The sequence below is a fragment of the Mirounga angustirostris genome, unplaced genomic scaffold (genome assembly GCF_029215605.1).
Source record: "Mirounga angustirostris isolate CCGP_5_RB_7025 unplaced genomic scaffold, mMirAng1.0.hap1 SCAF_12, whole genome shotgun sequence".
In the NCBI taxonomy this organism is placed as follows: Eukaryota; Metazoa; Chordata; class Mammalia; order Carnivora; family Phocidae; genus Mirounga; species Mirounga angustirostris.
Genome location: NW_026991720.1, coordinates 46,653,713 through 46,673,256, shown reverse-complemented (window position 1 = coordinate 46,673,256; position 19,544 = coordinate 46,653,713). Strand labels below are relative to the sequence as shown.

The 19,544-nt window shown below is 40.1% G+C and overlaps 1 protein-coding gene across 3 annotated transcripts in view; it reads right to left on the bottom strand.

Annotated features, from left to right (window-relative positions):
* Positions 1 to 19,544, bottom strand: part of CPVL (carboxypeptidase vitellogenic like) — a 124,818-nt gene that overhangs the window by 45,532 nt on the left and 59,742 nt on the right. For all 3 annotated transcript variants that reach the window (XM_045864509.3, XM_064575110.1, XM_045864510.3), the window contains 4 exons: positions 15,454 to 15,576; positions 14,799 to 14,930; positions 10,594 to 10,692; positions 8,646 to 8,819 (listed from right to left, as the gene is read on the bottom strand). In XM_045864509.3, the coding sequence (XP_045720465.1) occupies positions 8,646 to 8,819; positions 10,594 to 10,692; positions 14,799 to 14,930; positions 15,454 to 15,576 (528 nt within the window). The remainder of the gene's footprint in view (positions 1 to 8,645; positions 8,820 to 10,593; positions 10,693 to 14,798; positions 14,931 to 15,453; positions 15,577 to 19,544) is intronic.

Sequence of the window (19,544 nt, the reverse complement as noted above, 5' to 3'; positions counted from 1 at the left end):
ATGGCTGCCATTATTATGCTTATTATCTATGAGACAAATAGGATTTTACAGATTAGGGAGTGAGGGAAAATTTAAATCCTAGGCAGCTTGACACCTGACACTGAACACACCTTAACACGAAATATCAGGGAACTGGAATAGAATATGATTTGTAAGGTAAATTTATTGCCCACTAATGGGCATATAAGGTGAGATAGAAAAAGATTATTTTAATTACCTACTATTTTGGATTATGTAATCAATGTCTCCCCGTGAGGAAAATTGATGGAATTCTCTGTGAGAGTAGATAAGTGTCTTTGTCTCCCTTATAATCCCTTGCAAATCTCTGTCATATGCTGAGGGAGTTTAAAGGCATGGCCATACTAAGCAGTCCACATGCTCAAAACATGGTCAGTTAAATCTCTGCAAAGCACAGTGTGCCTCCTTCAAAATTATGGATACTACATATACATGTATACTATATATATATATATTATATATACTATATATATGTCAAAGAATATATTATATTGTGTCTGTAGGTTAGGAAGCATAATATAAGCAGACATTCACAAATGCACCAGCCACCCTAAGAACCAGTGTGTTACCAGTATCAGTAAATCTACCCAGAGTACTTCCCTGTCCCATCCCTCTGTCTACCCCACAGAGAGAACCACTATCCTGAGGTTTAGGTTTAGAATTTCCCTACTTTTGAAAAAAAGTTTTACTTCTTATGCATGTATCTCAAAATAATATATTACTTATTTTTGCTTGTTTTCACATTTTATTCTCTATGTGTTCTTCTGCTCACGGCAGCGTTATTCGTAATAGTCAGAAAGTGGGAATAACTGATGAATGGATGAATAAAATGGGGCATATCAATACAATGAAATATTATTTGAAAATAAAAAGGAATGAGTACTGATATGTAGCTACATGGATGAACCTGAAAACACTGTGCTCAGTGAAAGAAGCCAGTTACAAGAGGCCACATATTGTAGGCTTCCATTTATATACAATGTCCCAAATAGGCAAATCCATAGAAACAGTAGAGTAGTTACCTGTCAGGGGCTGGAGAAGGGGAGAATGTGGGAGTTACTGCTAAAGGATAAGGGATTTTTTGGGAGGACAAAATGTTCTGAAATTAAATAGTGGTAATGGTTGCAAACACTTGTGAATATCCTAAAAACCACAGACTTGAACATTATAAATGGGTAAATTCTTCGGTATGTGAACTGTATCCTCAATAAAGCTGTTAAGGAAATAGTATGAAGAATTCCTACCCTTTATGTAGACTTCAAATTATTAACATCTAACATAACCAGAAATCATTAAAACCAGAAAAATAACATTGATATGAACCATTTTCTATTCTATAGATTTTATTCAAAATTTTCCATTTGTCACCTAATAATCTTTTTCTGGTTCTAGGTCACATATTGTATATATTCAAGTTTCAAGTCTCCTTAGTCCCTCAGGTTTGTATTTTGTTTTTTCTTTTCTTCTTTTTTTCTCTTCTTTTTTCCTCCTCCTCTCCCCTCCTCCTCCTCCTTTCTTTCTCTCCCTTTCTTTGTTTCCCCTTCCTTCCTTCCTTCCTTCCTTCCTTCCCTCCCTCCCTCCCTCCTACCTTCCTTCCTCCTTCTTCTTCTTCCTTGGTCTTTCATGACCTTTTGACAAGTACTAGCAATTATTTTGTGAAATGTTCCCCAATTTGAGTTTGTCTGATGTTTCCTCATATCAAATTCCTGTTAGATGTTTTTCTAAAGATTATCACATTAATGTTACTATGTCTTCTTAGTATAATACATCAGAGGCATATAATGTTGATTTGTCCCATTAATGGTAATGTTAACTTAGATCATATATGCCAGGTTAACTTAGGTTCCTATATGCCAGGTTTTTCTATTGTAAAGTTACTAATTTTCTTTTCATCATAAATATGTTGAAGGGGAATACTTTGGGACTATGTTGATACCGTTTCTCATCATAGTTGCACTCACTAAATTTAGCATCCATTGGTGATTCTTGCCTGAAACAACTATTACCGTACTATTTGTCAAATCATGATTCCATTATTCTTTATACATTTAGTAACTGGAATTTCCCCCATTCATTTTTTTAATTTATTTGTTGATATCATAATGCACTCAGATTTTAAAGCAATGTGTATTCTGTTTTATGAAACAGAATATGCTTATTTTAGGCTTTTGGTAGATTTTTATCAAGTCAAGAAAGTCTCATACTGTGTGTTAGGCTGAATAATACCCCCTCCCCAAAGATATCCAGTCCTAATCCCTGGAACCTGTGAATGTCACCTTGTATAGCAAATAAAAAATGACGGAAGGAAGGAACAAATGAACAAAGGTACAAAGGAAGGAGGAAGACAGACTTTGCAAATGTGATTAAGTTAAGCATCTTGAGATAGGGAGATTACCTGGATTATCTAGGAGGTCTCTAAATGTAATCTCATGTAACCTTATAAGAGGGAGGCAGAAGAATATTTGACCATAAACCAAAAGAAGTCCATGTGACCACAGAGGCAGAGATTGGAATGATGTAGCCACAAGCCAAGGAATGCCAACAGCCACCAAAAGCTGGAAGTGGCAAGGAATCGATCATCCCATAGAGCTTCCAGAGGGAGTGGAGCCCTACTGACACCTTGATTTCAGCTCAGTGAAAGTGACATTAGATTTCTATCCTCCAGAATTGTAAAAAAATAAATTTCTGTATTTCATGCCGTCAAGTCTGTGGTAATGGTATTATAGCAGCTTTAAGAAACTAATACAGACACTATTCCTAGTTTGCTAAAAATTTTATCATAAATACGTTATAATTTTATTAAAAATCCACTTTTTTTGCATCTATTTAGATGAAAAAAATTTTTTAAATCTTTTAACATTCACTATATATGTAGTTTTCATCCTTTTTTGAACATAACTTTTTTGATACACAAGTTATATGGATTTACATTTTTATTTATATTTTTTGGGTATTTGTACATATATTGTTATTACTGATTTCTAAATTCATGGTATATGGTCAGAGAGTACCGACTGTATGACGCAAATTCTTTAAAATACTTGAGACATGCTAATTATTATGTTTAGAGGTTTATATATATTCACTAAATCAAGCTGGCTAATTATATTGTCCAAATCTTCTTTGTCTTACTATGTCTCCTTTTGGTTAATTTCTCCTAATCTGTGAATTTTATTGGCAGCAATGTCTAATCTGTTCTTTATCCCAAGCACTAGGTTTTAAATACAACAACTGTATTTTTCATTTTTAACAGTTCTTACTGCTTCTCCTTCAGGTTGGCCTAGCCATATTTGATGGTTCTTTGTTTACTGCTTATTTTTAAACTCCTTTTCTATGTGTTTAAATATTTCATACCTAGTTATTTATATTCTATCCCTTATATTTCCGATACCTGCTGTGCCTTGGATATCCACATCTTTTGTAGTTGTTTCTGCTTATCCTCAGCAATGGGAGCCTATTTACCTGCAGAGTGGGTGATTGTTGATAATGAGCTTACTTTTGTGTTGAACTTAGCTAATAAAAATCTGGAAACCCCAAATACCTCCAGGTGTTGTGTATTTGCTTCTGTTGGTTGCCAGAGTTCACTACCAACACGGGACCATTTAGCCCCTCCATGTGTCCCAGGCTTGGAACCAGGCTCTCAGCTCAGCAACTTTACTTTACTTGGGCCCATGGTCCAGTCACTAATTGCAGAGCTGAGGACATTGATCTTTAGGGCCACCCTGTGTTACCGCTCCTGTTCCACAGGATTCAGTTCCCTATCTTTGTTTTCCTTTGTTTCTGCCTTCTTTTTTTCACTTTGAGATCTTCTTTTGCTGAAAGCATGGCAACTATATTTGTTGCAATTTCATCTGAACTTAGCTGTGTTTCAATGAAGGGGTCTTTCAGTGTCTACTCTATCATTGTGCTGGAAGTAGAAATTGAGTCTACCTTTTATTAGCTATACTGGTATCTATCTCTTTCACTAGGCAGACAATCAAGTCTTTTTTGCTTTTTAATTCATGAGCTTTACTTTTTAGAGCAGCTTAGGCACACAGCAAAGTTGAGCAGAAACTGAGACCGTTCCATTCTCTCTCCTATCCCCACATATGCACAAACTCCCCCACCATCACCTTCCCCCACCATAGTGGTACGTTTGTTACAAAACAGGAACCTACGCTAATACATTGTTATCACTCAACGTCCCTAGTTTACATCAGGGTTCACTCGTGGTGGGTATATAGTCAATGGATTTTGACAAATGCATAATGACATGGATCTACCATTATAATATCATATAGAATAGTTTCACCGCCCTAAAGATCTTCTATGCCCTACCTATTCACCTCACCCTCCTCCCTAACCCCTGGCAACAAGTGAACCTTTGACTGTCTCCGTAGCTTTCCCTTTTCCAGAATCTCATATGGTGGGAAACCTACAGTGTGTAGCTTTTTCATATGGACTTCTTTCATTTAAGTTTCCTCCATGTCTTTTCATTGCTTGACAGCTCATTCTTTTTAGTGCTGAATAATATTGTCTATTGTCTATACTACCCAGTTTATCCACTCACCTACTAAAGGACATCTTCTTGCTTCCAAGAAGTTTTGGCAATTATGAATAAAGATGCTGTAAACACCTGCATGAAGTATCTTGTGTAGACATGGTTTTTCAATCCACTTGGGTAAATACCAAGGAGTATGATTACTGGATTATATGGTAAAAGTTGTTTAGTTTTATAAAAAAAAAAAAAAAAAATACAAGCAAACAACAGACTCCCAAACTGTCTTCCAAAGTGGCTATAGTATTGTGCATTCCCACCAGCAATGAATGAGAGTTCCTGTTGCTCTGCATCCTCCCTAGCACTTGGTGTTGTCAGTGTTCTGGATTTTGGCCATTCTCATAGGTGCGTAGTGGCATCTCATTGTTTACATTTGCAACTCTCTAATGACACATCACGTTGAACATCTCTGCATAGGCTTACATGCCATCTGTATATCTTCTTGAGTGAGGTTAAGGTCTTAAGACTTGGGTGTGTTAAGGTCTTTGACCATTTTTTAATGGGTTGTTCATTTTCCTATTGTAAAAACTTACAGTTCAGGTTTTTCTACCTTGGCATTGGTTACTATGGAGGTTTCTACTCAGATAAGTTGTGGTTCTCTGTATTCGCCTCTTTCCAACTTATGGAGAAGTAGTTTGCCCTCTGACCTCACTTCTCTCACAGATCTAAGAAGAGTTGTTGACTTTTCAGTTTGGTTAACTTTTTACTTATTCTTCAGATCGAGTGGTAAATTCTAAGCTCCTTACATGCTGAACTGGAAACCAAAAGTCTGTTAAGTCTTTCTTATTTTTGTGTTTTTCAGGGTTTCTTATATAACTTTTTTATGTATCATGTGCTTAAGGACCATTGCTAAAATTTGTTGAACATCATTGGTAATAGCCTATATTTTCAAGCACTTTCTAACCACTAGTCATTATTCTAAGTGTTTTTACATATGTAATCCATTTAAATCTCACAAGAACTCACCTATAAGTACTATTATTATTCCCATTTTACAGATAAGAAAGCTGAAGAACAGAGAGGTTATAAGTATCTTCCCCCAAAGGAACAAAGCCAGTGAATGGTGAACCAGAATTCAAACTCAAAATATTTAAGAACCCATGCTCATAACCATCATGCTTTATGACCCAGCTAACTCTAAAAATCCTGATAGTATTGTAATCTGACTTAATCATGAGAATTCCAATAGTCCAACGGATTATTTCTTCTCCTACTTATTTTGGAAACTGCTAATATATTTCATTTTACTGCCCAAACATCTGAAGTTAATGGAAGAAAATGACTTTGAGTACGCATTCCCTATAAGTCATTACAAGAAAAGGATTATGTTTCTACGCATCTCACACAGAAACTGATGTGCCACAGGCATTCTCTTAGTTCCCAGAAACTGATGAAGGTCTTCCTCAGCCCATCAGAGATACTCCACATTGCCTAAAATGAATCTAGTACTGGAAAAAGATGTCCATGTTCCTATGAATAGAAACATGTATGCTATTTTCTATGACAAATTAGCACTGAGGATTGCATAAATATAATTTTGAGGGTACTAATGTTTTAAGACAACCTAGGTTGTTCTGATTCTACTGCATATACTTTGAGGTTCACCAACATTAACAGACAACAAGCCAAAGATAATCATCGCCCCGTAGGCAATACCAGCTGTAGCAATGAATATGTAGTCTGTTTCAGCAGCAGTCACTTTTGGTCTGCGCTCAGACTGACTGCATACTTTGTTCTCTTTCTTTATGGAAACATGGTTTATCTGTACCACCAATCTATCCTCTTTTTTCTGACAACTGATTAAGAGTTTAAAGTTTAAAGAATATTCTGATTTCACTGGAATTCATTTTGGTAGGTTTAAGATACATAGGGAACAGGGACAGAGATGTTTACGTATCGAAACACTGGATCATTTTTAATCAATATAGTCTTCATCAATCAAGGGGATACTCTATGGCAATTAGTCAGCATCAGGAGAGTTTTTATCATCAGGTGAGCTGTGTGTTCCTCCCTATCCTCCCTTGGCTGAGAAAAGAATCATATTGTAGTGAAATTTAGACAGTGGGAAAATGTATCTCCCAAGAGCACAAAAAATGTACGTAGAACTTCCTTATCTGCTCTCCACTCAAAAAAAAAAACCACTTTGTATTCTTTAATGTTATAGCCCACTGTTTATGTCTTGAAAACACAAGTGCTCGGCTCTTTCTGGCCTAATGAATTTGTAGATAATATCTAATGAATCATGGACAAATTTATTAGCTATATCTTTGATGTAGCACTAATTTATAGAATGGATTTTTCATTCATTCATTCATTCATTTGTAATTGACATCTGCTCCAGGCTGGTGTTGGAATGGACAGCCTGCAATGACATTCCAGGATGCTAAATGTGGCCACAGCGGTAGAGACAACATGGTCTGAGAGCTCAGAGACGAGGACAACCAACTAAGTGCTTTAAAAATGTGTGCAGAGGGGCGCCTTGGTGGCTCAGCTGGTTAGGCGTCTACCTTTGACTCAGGTCATGATCTCAGGGTCCTGGAATCGAGTCCTGTGTTGGGCTCCCTGCTCAGCGGGGAGTCTGCTTCTCCCTATACCCTTCCCCCATGCTCATGAACTCTCTCTCTCTCTGAAATAAATAAAATCTCTCTAAAAAAAAAAAAAAGGTGTGCAGAGAAGGCTCCAAGTAGGCAAGCACTCAGGACCCCGACGGAACCAAACACAAGGACGGTTGAAATTCTGACCTCATCTAGCTAGACTCTTTCTTTCTTAGAAAGTATTTCATCAAATTCTGCAAATTTATAATGGGTTTGTAGACTGCATGCCACTGACCGTAGATGTTTTTTCAATAAGGGTTGTATGTCGAGGGACACAAACTGTGTACTAGAGACAGCACCAAAACATGGGCCTTCGAGGTCTGGCATAGTTCAGAACACAATCTAGTAAGGTACCTTGGGCGACAGACTCCCTGCATAGTACTGAGGACTGTACACAGAACAATCCCCAAGGGAAAGTATTCCTAACATAGACCTTGTAGACATGTGTATTCCTCATGGCAGAAAATGGTAGTAAAGAGGTTGGTTCAAATTAAAGTAATATATTAGGAGAATTTTTTGACCAAGGGAACTAAAGAATCCTGAGGGGAGGCTGTCTTTTTTTCTAATTCATACAAAGGTGTGTTGACTATTGGCTGCCCTGGTTTTTGTTCATCTCTAACATTACTCTTGCGTCTGCCAGGAACTAGAGAGGAGGTGGCTCATCTCAGGTGGTGGTCCCCTCTATCATGAACACACTTAGCCTGTGGAGGTGCCCCACAGACCTGGCCTAGGACAGAGGGTAACAGCTCAGGAAGATCAGCGGAGGAGGTGAGAATAGTAGTAGCAGGAAAGAAATTCATAGGATGACTTTTCCCCACATCACTTGCTCTTGGTATCCTTCCCTCATGGTGAGAATTCTAGGGTCCATGCCCTGTCTGCCTGCATTTTCAGGGCTTCATGCTTTCACTTTCTTTGGGTACCTCCAGCCGCAAATCAGGCAGAACATCTCAGATAAACAAAGTGCTTGAATTTATACTCCTCAAAACATGGACCTTTTCTCATTCATTGTTTCAAGCTGACAGCCTAGCACTGTTTCAGGCTTAAAGCAGATACTGAAAAAATTGTGATAGAGCAATGGAAATGAATACAATTATGAGGTAAAATGTACTTTTTGGAATAATCAGTTGATTTCATTTATCCCTGACTTCATTGGGATTAATATTATAAAGCAAGCAATAAGGCAAAATTGGCTTCCACAAGGCCAGTCATGTTGGCTCTGCTGTACTTCCTTTCTCAAGAAATAATGAGACGTGGCATATGCCAAAGAGAATTTCATTTTAAGAAACTACCAAGGGATAGTTATTTAATTAGGAGGCAAAAATAAAACTTAATTCAAAGAAATCAAACAGTCTGAGGGTTGTTATTTGTATTTGTAAAATATCCTAAAGGTAAAGACAAAACGGCAGAAGTTGAATTACAAACAAGAGAAAGTCACTTCCACTCTGGGTAATCTAAAAAGTTCCTGAAATAGACAGTAACTGAAGTAACTCTCTTACCTTGTAATTGTTCATGAGTTCAGCTAACCAGAGCTTAACGGACTTTACTGTATCTTCTCGCATGTACTTTTCAACTTCGGATCCATCACTAAAGGTCCGGTTTCCCACATGGATGGCTTGCCTCACTTGTGGGAGGGACAAAAATTTCCCGTAGTAATTTTGGTCCTCAGGTTCCTGGCAGAAGGGAACATCAGAAAAATATTAGGGAACATGACTGGGTGGCAGGAACAGCATGCTGGGAAAGCTGCAAATTTCTCCTGACATAAACCATAATGAACAAGATGAGACATGACTATTAACTGGTCTCCACACGAAATTTTTAATTTGGGGGTTCTGAGGGAGTTTAAATTTTACTAACAACAAAACTGGATGATCTGATATTTTCAGAGCCAGTGCCCCATTTGCATTTAAATGCTCAATTTTCCTTTCTTGGTAAGTCATCTTCTGCAATCTCTGACTCCCCTCAAGGACCCCATTTGAGGCAAAGACAGGGAAAACAGAAGAGGTGAGATTATCAAAAGCAATTTGCTCCTTGTCTGAGGCTCTATGGGATGAAAGTCAAATGGACCACTGGAGCCAGGGTGGTGGTCTGGTGGGTTAAAAGCTGAGGCTTTCTTTTTCATGTTCTGCTGTTTATTAAAACCACACGAATAAAATAATCAGCTAACCATAACTGAAGGGGGGAAATATGCCAAGTGTAAAAACAGATGACTTTATGAAGGACATGAGACAAAAGAAAAGTTGTCCATGAGCCTTATTAAGAAAAAAGTACTGCAGGGGCACCTGGGTGGCTCAGTCGTTAAGCGTCTACCTTCGGCTCAGGTCATGATCCCAGGGTCCGGGGATCGAGCCCCGCATCGGGCTCCCTGCTCCGCGGGAAGCCTGCTTCTCCCTCTCCCACTCCCCCTGCTTGTGTTCCCTCTCTCGCTGTGTCTCTCTCTGTCAAATAAATAAATAAAATCTTTAAAAAAAAAAATACTGCATAAAAGTCTGTGATATTCATCATACTAAAAGAAAAAAGGTATAAATGCTTTTTTTAAAATTACAAAAGGATAAAAAAGAGTTTGAGATCAACAATTTCGTGCACCCTCAATTTTTGCTCATCTTTTGAATACATCCTTTTGTAAAGGAAAAAGAAATGTGATTACAATTCTGTTTCTCTCTTGCCTACCATATGGTTTTCTCTTGGTAGAATCTAAATCCAAAACCACAGGGTTGGCAGATTCTAATGAAATTAGCTTTATATTTTATTTACAAAATAGTTAATAAGGCAATTTTAAAAACAAGATGTATTGTCATATACACTAGATAAAGATGAGACAAATCCAAATACCCACCTTGGCTCCTTTTGTTTGATTTAATTCTGCACAGAAGACATCAACTTTGGCCTACTTTTATGGAAGAAAACTACTTGAATATTTTGAGAAATATTCCAAAGGGCTTGAAGTGAGGGCCATACTAAGTGCACAAACCATCTTAAGTTAAAAGTAAGACAAAGCAAGTATTTTCCTAAAGGCTTTGGCAGTTTTGATTATCCAAGCTGTTTTAAGTATAGAACAAATAATGTGGACATTTTCAAGAAACTCACTACAGCCTTGGCATTCTGGAACCTAATACCCAGAACTGCAATCCTGGCCTCTGTCCTTGACAAAAGAACGTCTGTGTAACAAGCTCTACTGGGGGGGGGGGGGGGGGGGCGGTAAATTGTGTTAATCAGAGATTATTTTGAGTTATCTGGAATATCAGACACTCTTGATGGTCAGATTATAACATATACAACATCAGTGAGGGGGAAATCCTATAGATTAGTAGACCAAATAATGCAATACAGTGAGGACATATTTATCTAGTATAAAGTCACCTACAGTATTTCTCAAATGGGAAGAAGTTTGGTTTTGCCAAAAGTTTTAAGCAAACACTATCATCTTTTTAAAAATGTTGTCATTACCTTGCACTGTAATATGCTGTAGTAACTAGGACATCCTGTGATATTCTGGAAGTAAGAAGGGTTGTTTGTTAAGTCACCGTCTAGTAGTTTATCCAGTACCTAGGTCAGGAGAGAGAGAGCAAGGAGGAAAACTTCAGGGTTGGTAAAAACACACAGGCACTTGTCATTGCATTGATTCAATAGTTTTCTCATTCCTGCATCGTTTCATTCAGTGACCATTTATTGCACCTCTTCTCTGTGCTAGACACTGTCCCAGGCATTGGGGACACAGCAGCATGAACAAGAGAGCGAAAGTCCTCCCTCCCGGAGCTTATATCCTCGAGGGGGACAAGAAGCAAGCACTCATAGGAAAAACATGCAGTGTGGTAAGTGTTAAGGAGGAAACTAAAGAGGAGAAGGAGAGTAGGAAGTGTCACGGCATGTGTGTGTGTGTGTGTGAGTGCAAGGTGCACTGCAGGGAGGGGGAAACAGGTCTCACTAGAAATGATGACAAGCGTGATGCCCTTGAGATAGAATGACAGTGAGGCACTCTCAGGGATGGGAAGGAGAAAGCTGGAGGGTGGTAGGTAACTGTAAGGAGTGGTAGGTGGGACCGTGTGAGAATGTGAGAGGCAGAGCTCAGTGCTTCTGGAGGGACAGAACATGATCTGAGGACAGCAATGAGGAGCAAGGAGGACACCCACTCTACCCATGAACCAAGTGGTACAAAATAGCTGAGACAGAACTCAGCCCCTGCTTGAGAGGGGAAGTGACAGAAGCAGGGGAGAAGCAGCTTTGGGGCAGAGCAAGAAGATGAAGGGAATACTTACAAAAGAGATTGAGAACATTGGGACGTTTTGGGATGAGGATATTGAGTTTGTAAGGGGCTCTTGTAAAAAGGATGAATTCGACACATTTTCAAAACCAATGATCAGGTATGATTTTAGGTTTTCTTACACGGTAAGAATTCAGGACAGTAGTATCCTAGTTTTACAGGTGAGGAAACTGAGGCACACAGAGGTTAAGTCACTTACCAAGGATGCCTCACTAATAATGTCAGAGGAGAGACTCAAGCCCAGGCCATGCCTCTCCAGCCTACATGCTCCACCCCCCACACGCTAGCTCTCCAAGGGGCAGACTGCCGTCTCTCTTAGTCTTCAACTCTCTCTGGCCACGCTTTTGGGTTTAATATACAATTCCATTATTTTATTAGATCAGTTTTCTTCACCAAACATGAAGCAACTTAATTTATCCCAGTGACTATTGCCACAGGGCTAGAGACCAAGTATGAAAAGGATTGTCATTGTGGAAGGGGGTGGGGGGAGCAGTAAATATGCTCTAGAAATGCTACAGTCACTCAGCACCACTGGCTGCACACTGTGCACTGCACTGGGGATGCCTGGCTGAGGGGTAGAGAAGCAGCCAGAGTTCTGGTTGCCACGCTGGATAACCACACTTGGGCTGTGTTTGGAGAAACAGCCATCTTTATTCTCGCACAATGGTGGCATCCACTTGCCAAACCCTGAATCCACAGGACTCTGTCAACTCAGAGGAGGTGTCTTTTTCTAACTTGTCCACCCAGAGGCAACACCGTAGGCTAGTGGCAGTCCTGAATATAGGTGGCATTTTTTTTATCCTTACAAATTATCTTCAACAGGGGCGCCTGGGTGGCTCAGTCGTTAAGCGCCTCAGGTCCTGGGATCGAGTCCCACATGGGGCTCCCTGCTCACCGGGGAGCCTGCTTCTCCCTCTCCCACTCCCCCTGCTTGTGTTCCCTCTCTCGCTGTGTCTCTCTCTGTCAAATAAATAAATAAAATCTTTAAAAAAAAAAAAAGAAATTATTTTCAACACCAATGGGAATATAAATTCTACCCTTAAGAATGGATCTAATTTCAGAAAGAGTCAAAAATCATTTGTTGTCAGACAAGTGAGGTGGGTGGTCAATACCTGTGAGATCCAGGTTTTGGTCAAAATTTGTTTCACAGAAAGAACTCTGTGATCCAGAACGTTGTCATGGTAAGGGGGACAATACAGAGCCAGAGATGGGCCACTCTGCATCTTGCAGAATGTCTGAATGCTCCAGGATTTTTACAGACTGCATGAAAGTTACCACTGGAGAATACCAGGGTGGGAATCATGAGGCGAGGTGGTGGGGGGGGGGGGGATGATTCCAGTCCTAGGCCTGCCACAGTCTATTATGTAGTTTTTGGCCACTGAATGCAGTCCCTCCTGGCCTCAGCCTCCTCATCAGTGAAGTGTGGATGTGTGCATGTGTGTAGGGGCAGAAGATAGTCTATAAAATTCCCTCCAGCTCCAAGTTACTGCTTTTTTATTAACTAAATCATATTAAGGGATCAGAGCATCCAACAGGCTTTATTATTTAGGCTTGTGATTTTGACAATGTGCTCTCTTGGGTCTCAGGATTTCTCCAAGCCTTCTATTACATACACTGACACACATTTTACCTCTACTGGCTACTTTCCTAAGTATCAGCTTATCTATTTCCCTTAAAATAAAACAAAGATTATTAAGTGAATTCATCACTCAAGATATTGGATCAATGGTCACAGAGACATTGCATACCTTCCTAGGTTTGTTGTTGTTTTGGTCTTGTTTTGTTTTGGGTTTTTGTGCCTTTTGCTTTGTTTTCTGACGAATCTAGTTTGGGAGAGCTCTAACCTCATGGACCATCTTCTCATTACCTCTGAATACACAAAATGACCTGAACTTTTCAACAGTTTCGTTAATCCTGCAGGTACTCAGGCTGCTGCAGCACATGCAGCAAGGACATCTTTCTGCTTTCCTTACCCCTTACGGTCCATCAGATGCTTTTCCTCTTGACATCACTTAATCCCTGTATGCTTCTTCAAAAACACATCAAATCTCTCACTTGCCAATTGGTCTCACGTGACGTAACATTTGATATTAATTTTAAATTCTAGAGGTTCAATCCTTTTACCCTTTCTGCCTACTAAACAGATAGCCAAAAACCAGGCCTGAAAATAGTGTCATTGCACATGGAAGAGGGATCTTACATGTCCCCATAAGATCCCTCTTCCTTTGCATTTATAATTGCACAGACATTCTGAATCCGCACTCTGCAGCCACACCAGCTGTCCTGGCACAGGCAAACCGGAGGCTGTTGGCATCTTGAGGGATGGTTTCAGCTGCACATCTTGCTGCTGTCAGAACTGACGGTAAGGGCATTGACTGCTTTGGGGATTTCAGGCAGCGTGAGGCACCCTGCTTATTAAATGGAGCTTAACCTTGTTACCCCTTTCTCCCTGAGTTTGTATGTCTCCTGCTTTGATCTGAACCAGCTGACCTGCAGTGCCTAGAAGACTATTAATATCAGGCCTCAGCCTTAACAACAATAATGCTGTTAGGTAAACTAATACAGGATGTGTTCCCAAGAACAAAGACTGAAGTCCTCCAAATGCAATCTGTGCCTCATTTACTAATATGTGAAACATGATGGCTCTATGGTAAAGATGGCAAACAAACAAACAAACAAAACAACCTAAAAAAGACAAGTGATACACGATCTTTGTCTGCACTGGAAAAACCAAACCAAACCAAACCAAAACCTCAAACTCCTGTATGTGAATATTTAGTATAATCTCAGATTTTAAATAACTCCCCCCATCTCAACAAAAAGGGCAAGGGATAGAACCGTAGCATTTGATTCTCAAATTCAATTTTAGGGGAGCATTGTGACAATATTTACAAATACCAACAGCTCTTTGTGAAAGCTTCAAATCACTAGGCTTTATCATCTTTGTTCCTGACACGCAGAAACACGGGACATTCGTCACACACTGAGGCCACGTCTCCAGCTGGAAGGCCGTGTGTGGATATCACCCTTCTGAAGGGTTTTGAACATATGCTGAAGCATATGTATCTACTTTCTGGGTCGCCTTTCTTCTGATTTCCTTGTGACGGGGCATGCCTTTAGGGCCTACACGGCATTTGAAGAAATCAAAACAGTTAATGGAAGACATAGCTAGATAAACACTCCAAGGTGCCTGCAGGTTTAAAGTACGGCCAAAGTAAATTCGGAACGACCTGGACGGTTCTTCCCCTCACTCTGAGCCCGCACTCATCTGCCCCATCAGCGTACCAGCTACACCTCCTCTAACAACAGCAGAATGTCTGAGTACCGCGACGCTTCTAGGAGCGGCTCAGATGGTGCTCATTGCTGCAGGCAATGCAGGTGCCGAACTCACTTCAGAGGCTTGACGCCACCTCTTCTCCCGGATGTATTTCACACAGTCCTCACACTGCTTCTGGAAGTACTTTCTCTGCTTCTCATCCAGCAAGCCAACTTGGTACAGGAATGCGGCGTAGCCCCCGATGATCTGAGGAGAAAAGAGGAACACAAACGACACAGGGAAAGAAAGAGAGAAGTCAGGGAAGCCCGCCTGCTTGGTGAAATAACCCTCTGTCATTTGTCAATCCCGTGCGGGAATTAGCCACGCAAGACAGTTACACGCGCGCGCGGACCTGACAGAACACACAAACACATACACAACACACACAAACCCCAAACATACACACACCACACACACGCACAAAATACACAGAAACATCACACACACACTCGTGCGCATGCCCCACGTTCCCACTCACAACCAACCTAGGCTGACATAGTAAGTTGACACCTTAAAGCATTTGGTAAAAATGAGAAGGTTTTAACATAATAAAATAAAATTAAAAAAATAAAAAATAAGAAAATGAGAAGGCTTTAAATCATTAGAAAGTCAACCAGACAACATTATTTCCCTCCATCAAGTTAGGTCTCTAAGGTCCGAGCCTCCGTTGGATTAAAGGGGATTTAATCTCCTTAAAGGGCAGAATGGAAAGGAAAAAGGAGACACCTACTGATTCAGGATCAAAATACGCATCTCCAAGAGCAATTCCTTTAAGGTTGATCTTCGTTGTCATCATGGGGCCGAAGGTGTGGATATAGTGTGCAAGGGCTGGTATGTACTTCCCTGCGTACGACTGAGAAGGGTAGATGTGAAAATGAACCATCGCAAACTGGTGCTATAACCATCATGTGTTTAAGCTAATTAAAATAACAATAAAACAGCAGTATTTCCACATGAGACCTACCACATATTTTACCTTACGCTGTAAATTCCACAATAGCACAGAGCTCTGTCTCTCACTTCTCTCACATGCAAGTCACCGGTGAGGTGCACAAAAAAATGACAAGGGGACATGGACTAGGTGAACAGTCTAATTTCCTTCCAAAAGAAAATAATGTGGGCCAGCCGACACAATTTTCAATTCTGCCACCCATAGGGCTTGTCTTTCCGGAAAGCTCCATTAAAAACTTTATTAAAAAAGAAAAAAAATCTCAAGGCCAAAATTAAGATTTCAAAATCTATATGATGCTGCAGTTTGAAATCTACATGTATTAAAGCAAGAGGAGATAGAAAGTATATTTACTGGCTACTGAAATTGTCACTTGACAATTATGTCTGTTTCCAACCTTTCCGAGTACATGGTTTTTTTTCAATTTAAAAATATTATGTGGACACAAACATTATAACTCTATTTTTAGACTATGCTGAAAAAAGCTACTATTCAGGAATATTTTAAAAATAGCTTTGTATTGGGGCGCCTGGGTGGTGCAGTCCGTTGAGCCTCTGACTCAGTTTCAGCTCAGGTCATGATCTCAGGGTCATGGGATTGAGCTCCACATTGGGTTCTGCGCTCCGTGCGGAGTCTGCTTGGGACTTTCTCTCCCTCTGCCTCTCCCCCCCGCCCCTGCTCCCCACACTCTCTCTCTCAAATAAATAAATAAATAAAATCTTTAAAAAAATAGTTTTGTATTTTTTACATTAAAAAGCTGCCTTTTGACATCTCCACTTATATGTCTAATATTAAACTTCATATGTTCAAAATGAAGCTTGAATCCCCAAGCCTTCCTTACAGCCTATTAGTGATAACTCTGTTCTCATTGCTTAGGCCAAAAATCATGGTGTCATTTCTTTTTCTTTTCTTTTCAAGCAGGCTCCACGCCCAGTGCAGAGCCCATTGCAGAGCTTGAACTCACAACCCTGAGATGGAGACCTGAGCTGAGATCAAGAGTCAGACGCTTAACCCACTGAGCCACCCAGGCACCGCAGTGCCATTCCTTATCTCTCTTTCTCTCACGCCCCACAAAAGTCCATCAGTGAACCTTGTCAACTCTACCTATTCTGTCAAAATAGGTCCAGAATCCAGGGTCTTTGCACACACCCCCTTCATCACCTTGCTCCAAGTTCCATCATCTCTTGCCTGGATTATTGCTGTAGCCTAACTGGCCCCCCTGCTTTTGTCCTTCCCCTCATCCAGTCTATTTTCAAGACAGTGGTCTACTAAAATATGAATCTGATCTTGCCACTCCTCTGCTCAAACCCTCTGACGACTCCCCAAGTCCCTCAGAGAAAAAGCAGAGTGCTTTTTCAGATACATAAGTATTGCATGATCTGGTCACTTCATTAACACTGTGCCCTACTACCTTCTCGCTCATTCCTCTCCAGCCCCTTTTGGACCAGTCATGATTGTGATCCGTACTGTTCCTTCCACAAGGGCCTTTGTATTAGCTTCTCCCTCGACCTGGAATGCTCTTCCCCCAGATGTCCATATGGTTAACTCCCTTACTTGCTTCAGTGAGACCTTCTAGGGATGCTTTCCTTGGCCACCCCATCTAAAATTTTAAAACCCTCCCCCCCTTTTTTTTACATTTTATATTTCCTCTCTCTCTTTTTTCATCGAATCCTTATCACTTCCCTATAAACTTTTACTTATTTATCTTGTGTAGTTATTCTCCCACCCACACTAGAATAGAAGATCCATGAACAGGGTTATCTGTCTGTTTTGTAGTTTAGTATAGCCCCTATGTCTGATGCTGTTTATTTGTTAGTGCTCAAAACACAGTTGCTGAATGAGTGAGTCTTGAATTAACCTACAAGCATTTGAAAAACACTAATGCATATATGTTCAAAATAGACTAAAGGCATGGAATAGGTACATATGAGTCCGCAGACCCTTTGTAATATTTCCAAGGCTCTGCAGGGGTCTGTAGTTCAAAGGCTGGGAGACCCCAAGAGCTCTCATTTATTCCATACCCTAATCATATGCTGCAGATGTCATTACTCCCATATCAATATGAAGGCATTGAGGCTCAGAGAAGTTAAGTGGTAGAGTTAGAATCTAACCTGCTCTGACTTACTCCCAAACCTATACTCTTTCCAAGGCATGATAAAATAATGTAATTTGCATAATTTATACAAGATCTCCTCAATGATGCAGCCCTCTTGTACAACAGTAATTATTTAGGCTAAGTATTGTGCAAAACAGTGTATCCATTCATAACCATGAGCACATTTTAGCTTCCTTGAGGTGATATAAAGATGTGTTTACATGCCTGAAATGTGGTTTGTTGCATAACAGTGCTACACTCTCCTGTTAGGAGCAATAAGTGAACATTTATCAGATATAATTTCAGTAAGATGAACCAAAAAACCCAAATTTCCTTGAGTAATCATTTTACTGCTAAAGATGTATCATACAGTCTTCATTCAGTGATAGTTTATTAGGCAACTCTTCTGTCAAAGGCACCATGGCAGACATTTGAGAAGACACAAAAATGAATAAAGCATAGAACCTGCGCTTGTTAAGTTAATCATTTCTTCTAAAAAAATATTACAAAAACTTGACCATTATGTGATGGGGTGAAGTTTGCCATTTCGTGGATTATTATTCTCACATTGTGTACCTTGCCCAGCACACAGTAGGAACATAAAACATACTTGATAAATAAATGACTAATCTGACATTACTGCTAAACATTTTTTCTCTATTGGATGTTATCATTCAAGTTGTCTTGTTATAAGACCTGGCAAGAAAGCATCTCTTTAACTCTTTCTGAGATGGAAGGGCGTATATTTTAAGTTGCTCTGATGATGGTGATGACAAATTCAGGCCAAAACAGCCACATTTTTAGGGCACCCTCCGCTTTGCGGCCACCATGCGTATCTGGGATAGATCCAGGCAGGAAACTAAGAAGGAACACCTACTCAATTTCTGAGCATCGACTACAAACAGGCTACCTCCCCCACTTTAAACTGAACTAATTTAAAGTTAATGTTATCTTCCCATATTTTAAAATGATGAAAACAAGGGTCTGTGCATTCCAATCATGTGCCTGGCTGGAATTCCATCAAGGCTCAGCTGCCTCCACATCTCCCATTTCTCATATCAAACCATGCTTCAGTCAATGGTCCTGGAGACTATGAGTCTGTGGTCTCCCAAGCTGGGGCTCAGCTCAGCCTTGGGTTCATCTACTACATGCTTGCTAAGCTGACCATTTAAAGAAAACAAGACGGTGAGATAGGTAGTTCTATAACCGTGTCCAAAACAGTTTCCTCCATGTTCAGTCCACATCTGCTAGCCTAACGGTGATGTTTATCTCATTTTTGCTTTCTAATGACTATCACACACTTCCTCGCCCTGTGTCAGTGTGACAAATCCTTCACTGCTGTTTCCATTAATCATTCCATTGGTTGAGTGGCTCAGGCTGTCACACAGTAGACAATTATAGGATTATTTTATGGAAAACAGACACTGAAACAGTATAATGAAATTTCAATTATTTTCGCTCTCCTTGTTGAGACATTTTTTTTCTGCATGATCAGACTAGTTTATTCTTCCTGAATCATTTATTTCTCAATTTAATGATTCTCTGACCACCACGAGCACTTTAAAAGACAACCAGACAATAAATCTAATGTTCTATTTGCCCAGTTTTCTCTTTTCTGGATATATTTTAAGTAGAATAGAAACCTCTGGGCGCCTGGGTGGCTCAGTTGGTTGAGCGACTGCCTTCGGCTCAGGTCATGATCCTGGAGTCCTGGGATCGAGTCCCGCATCGGGCTCCCTGCTCAGCAGGGAGTCTGCTTCTCCCTCTCCCGCTCCCC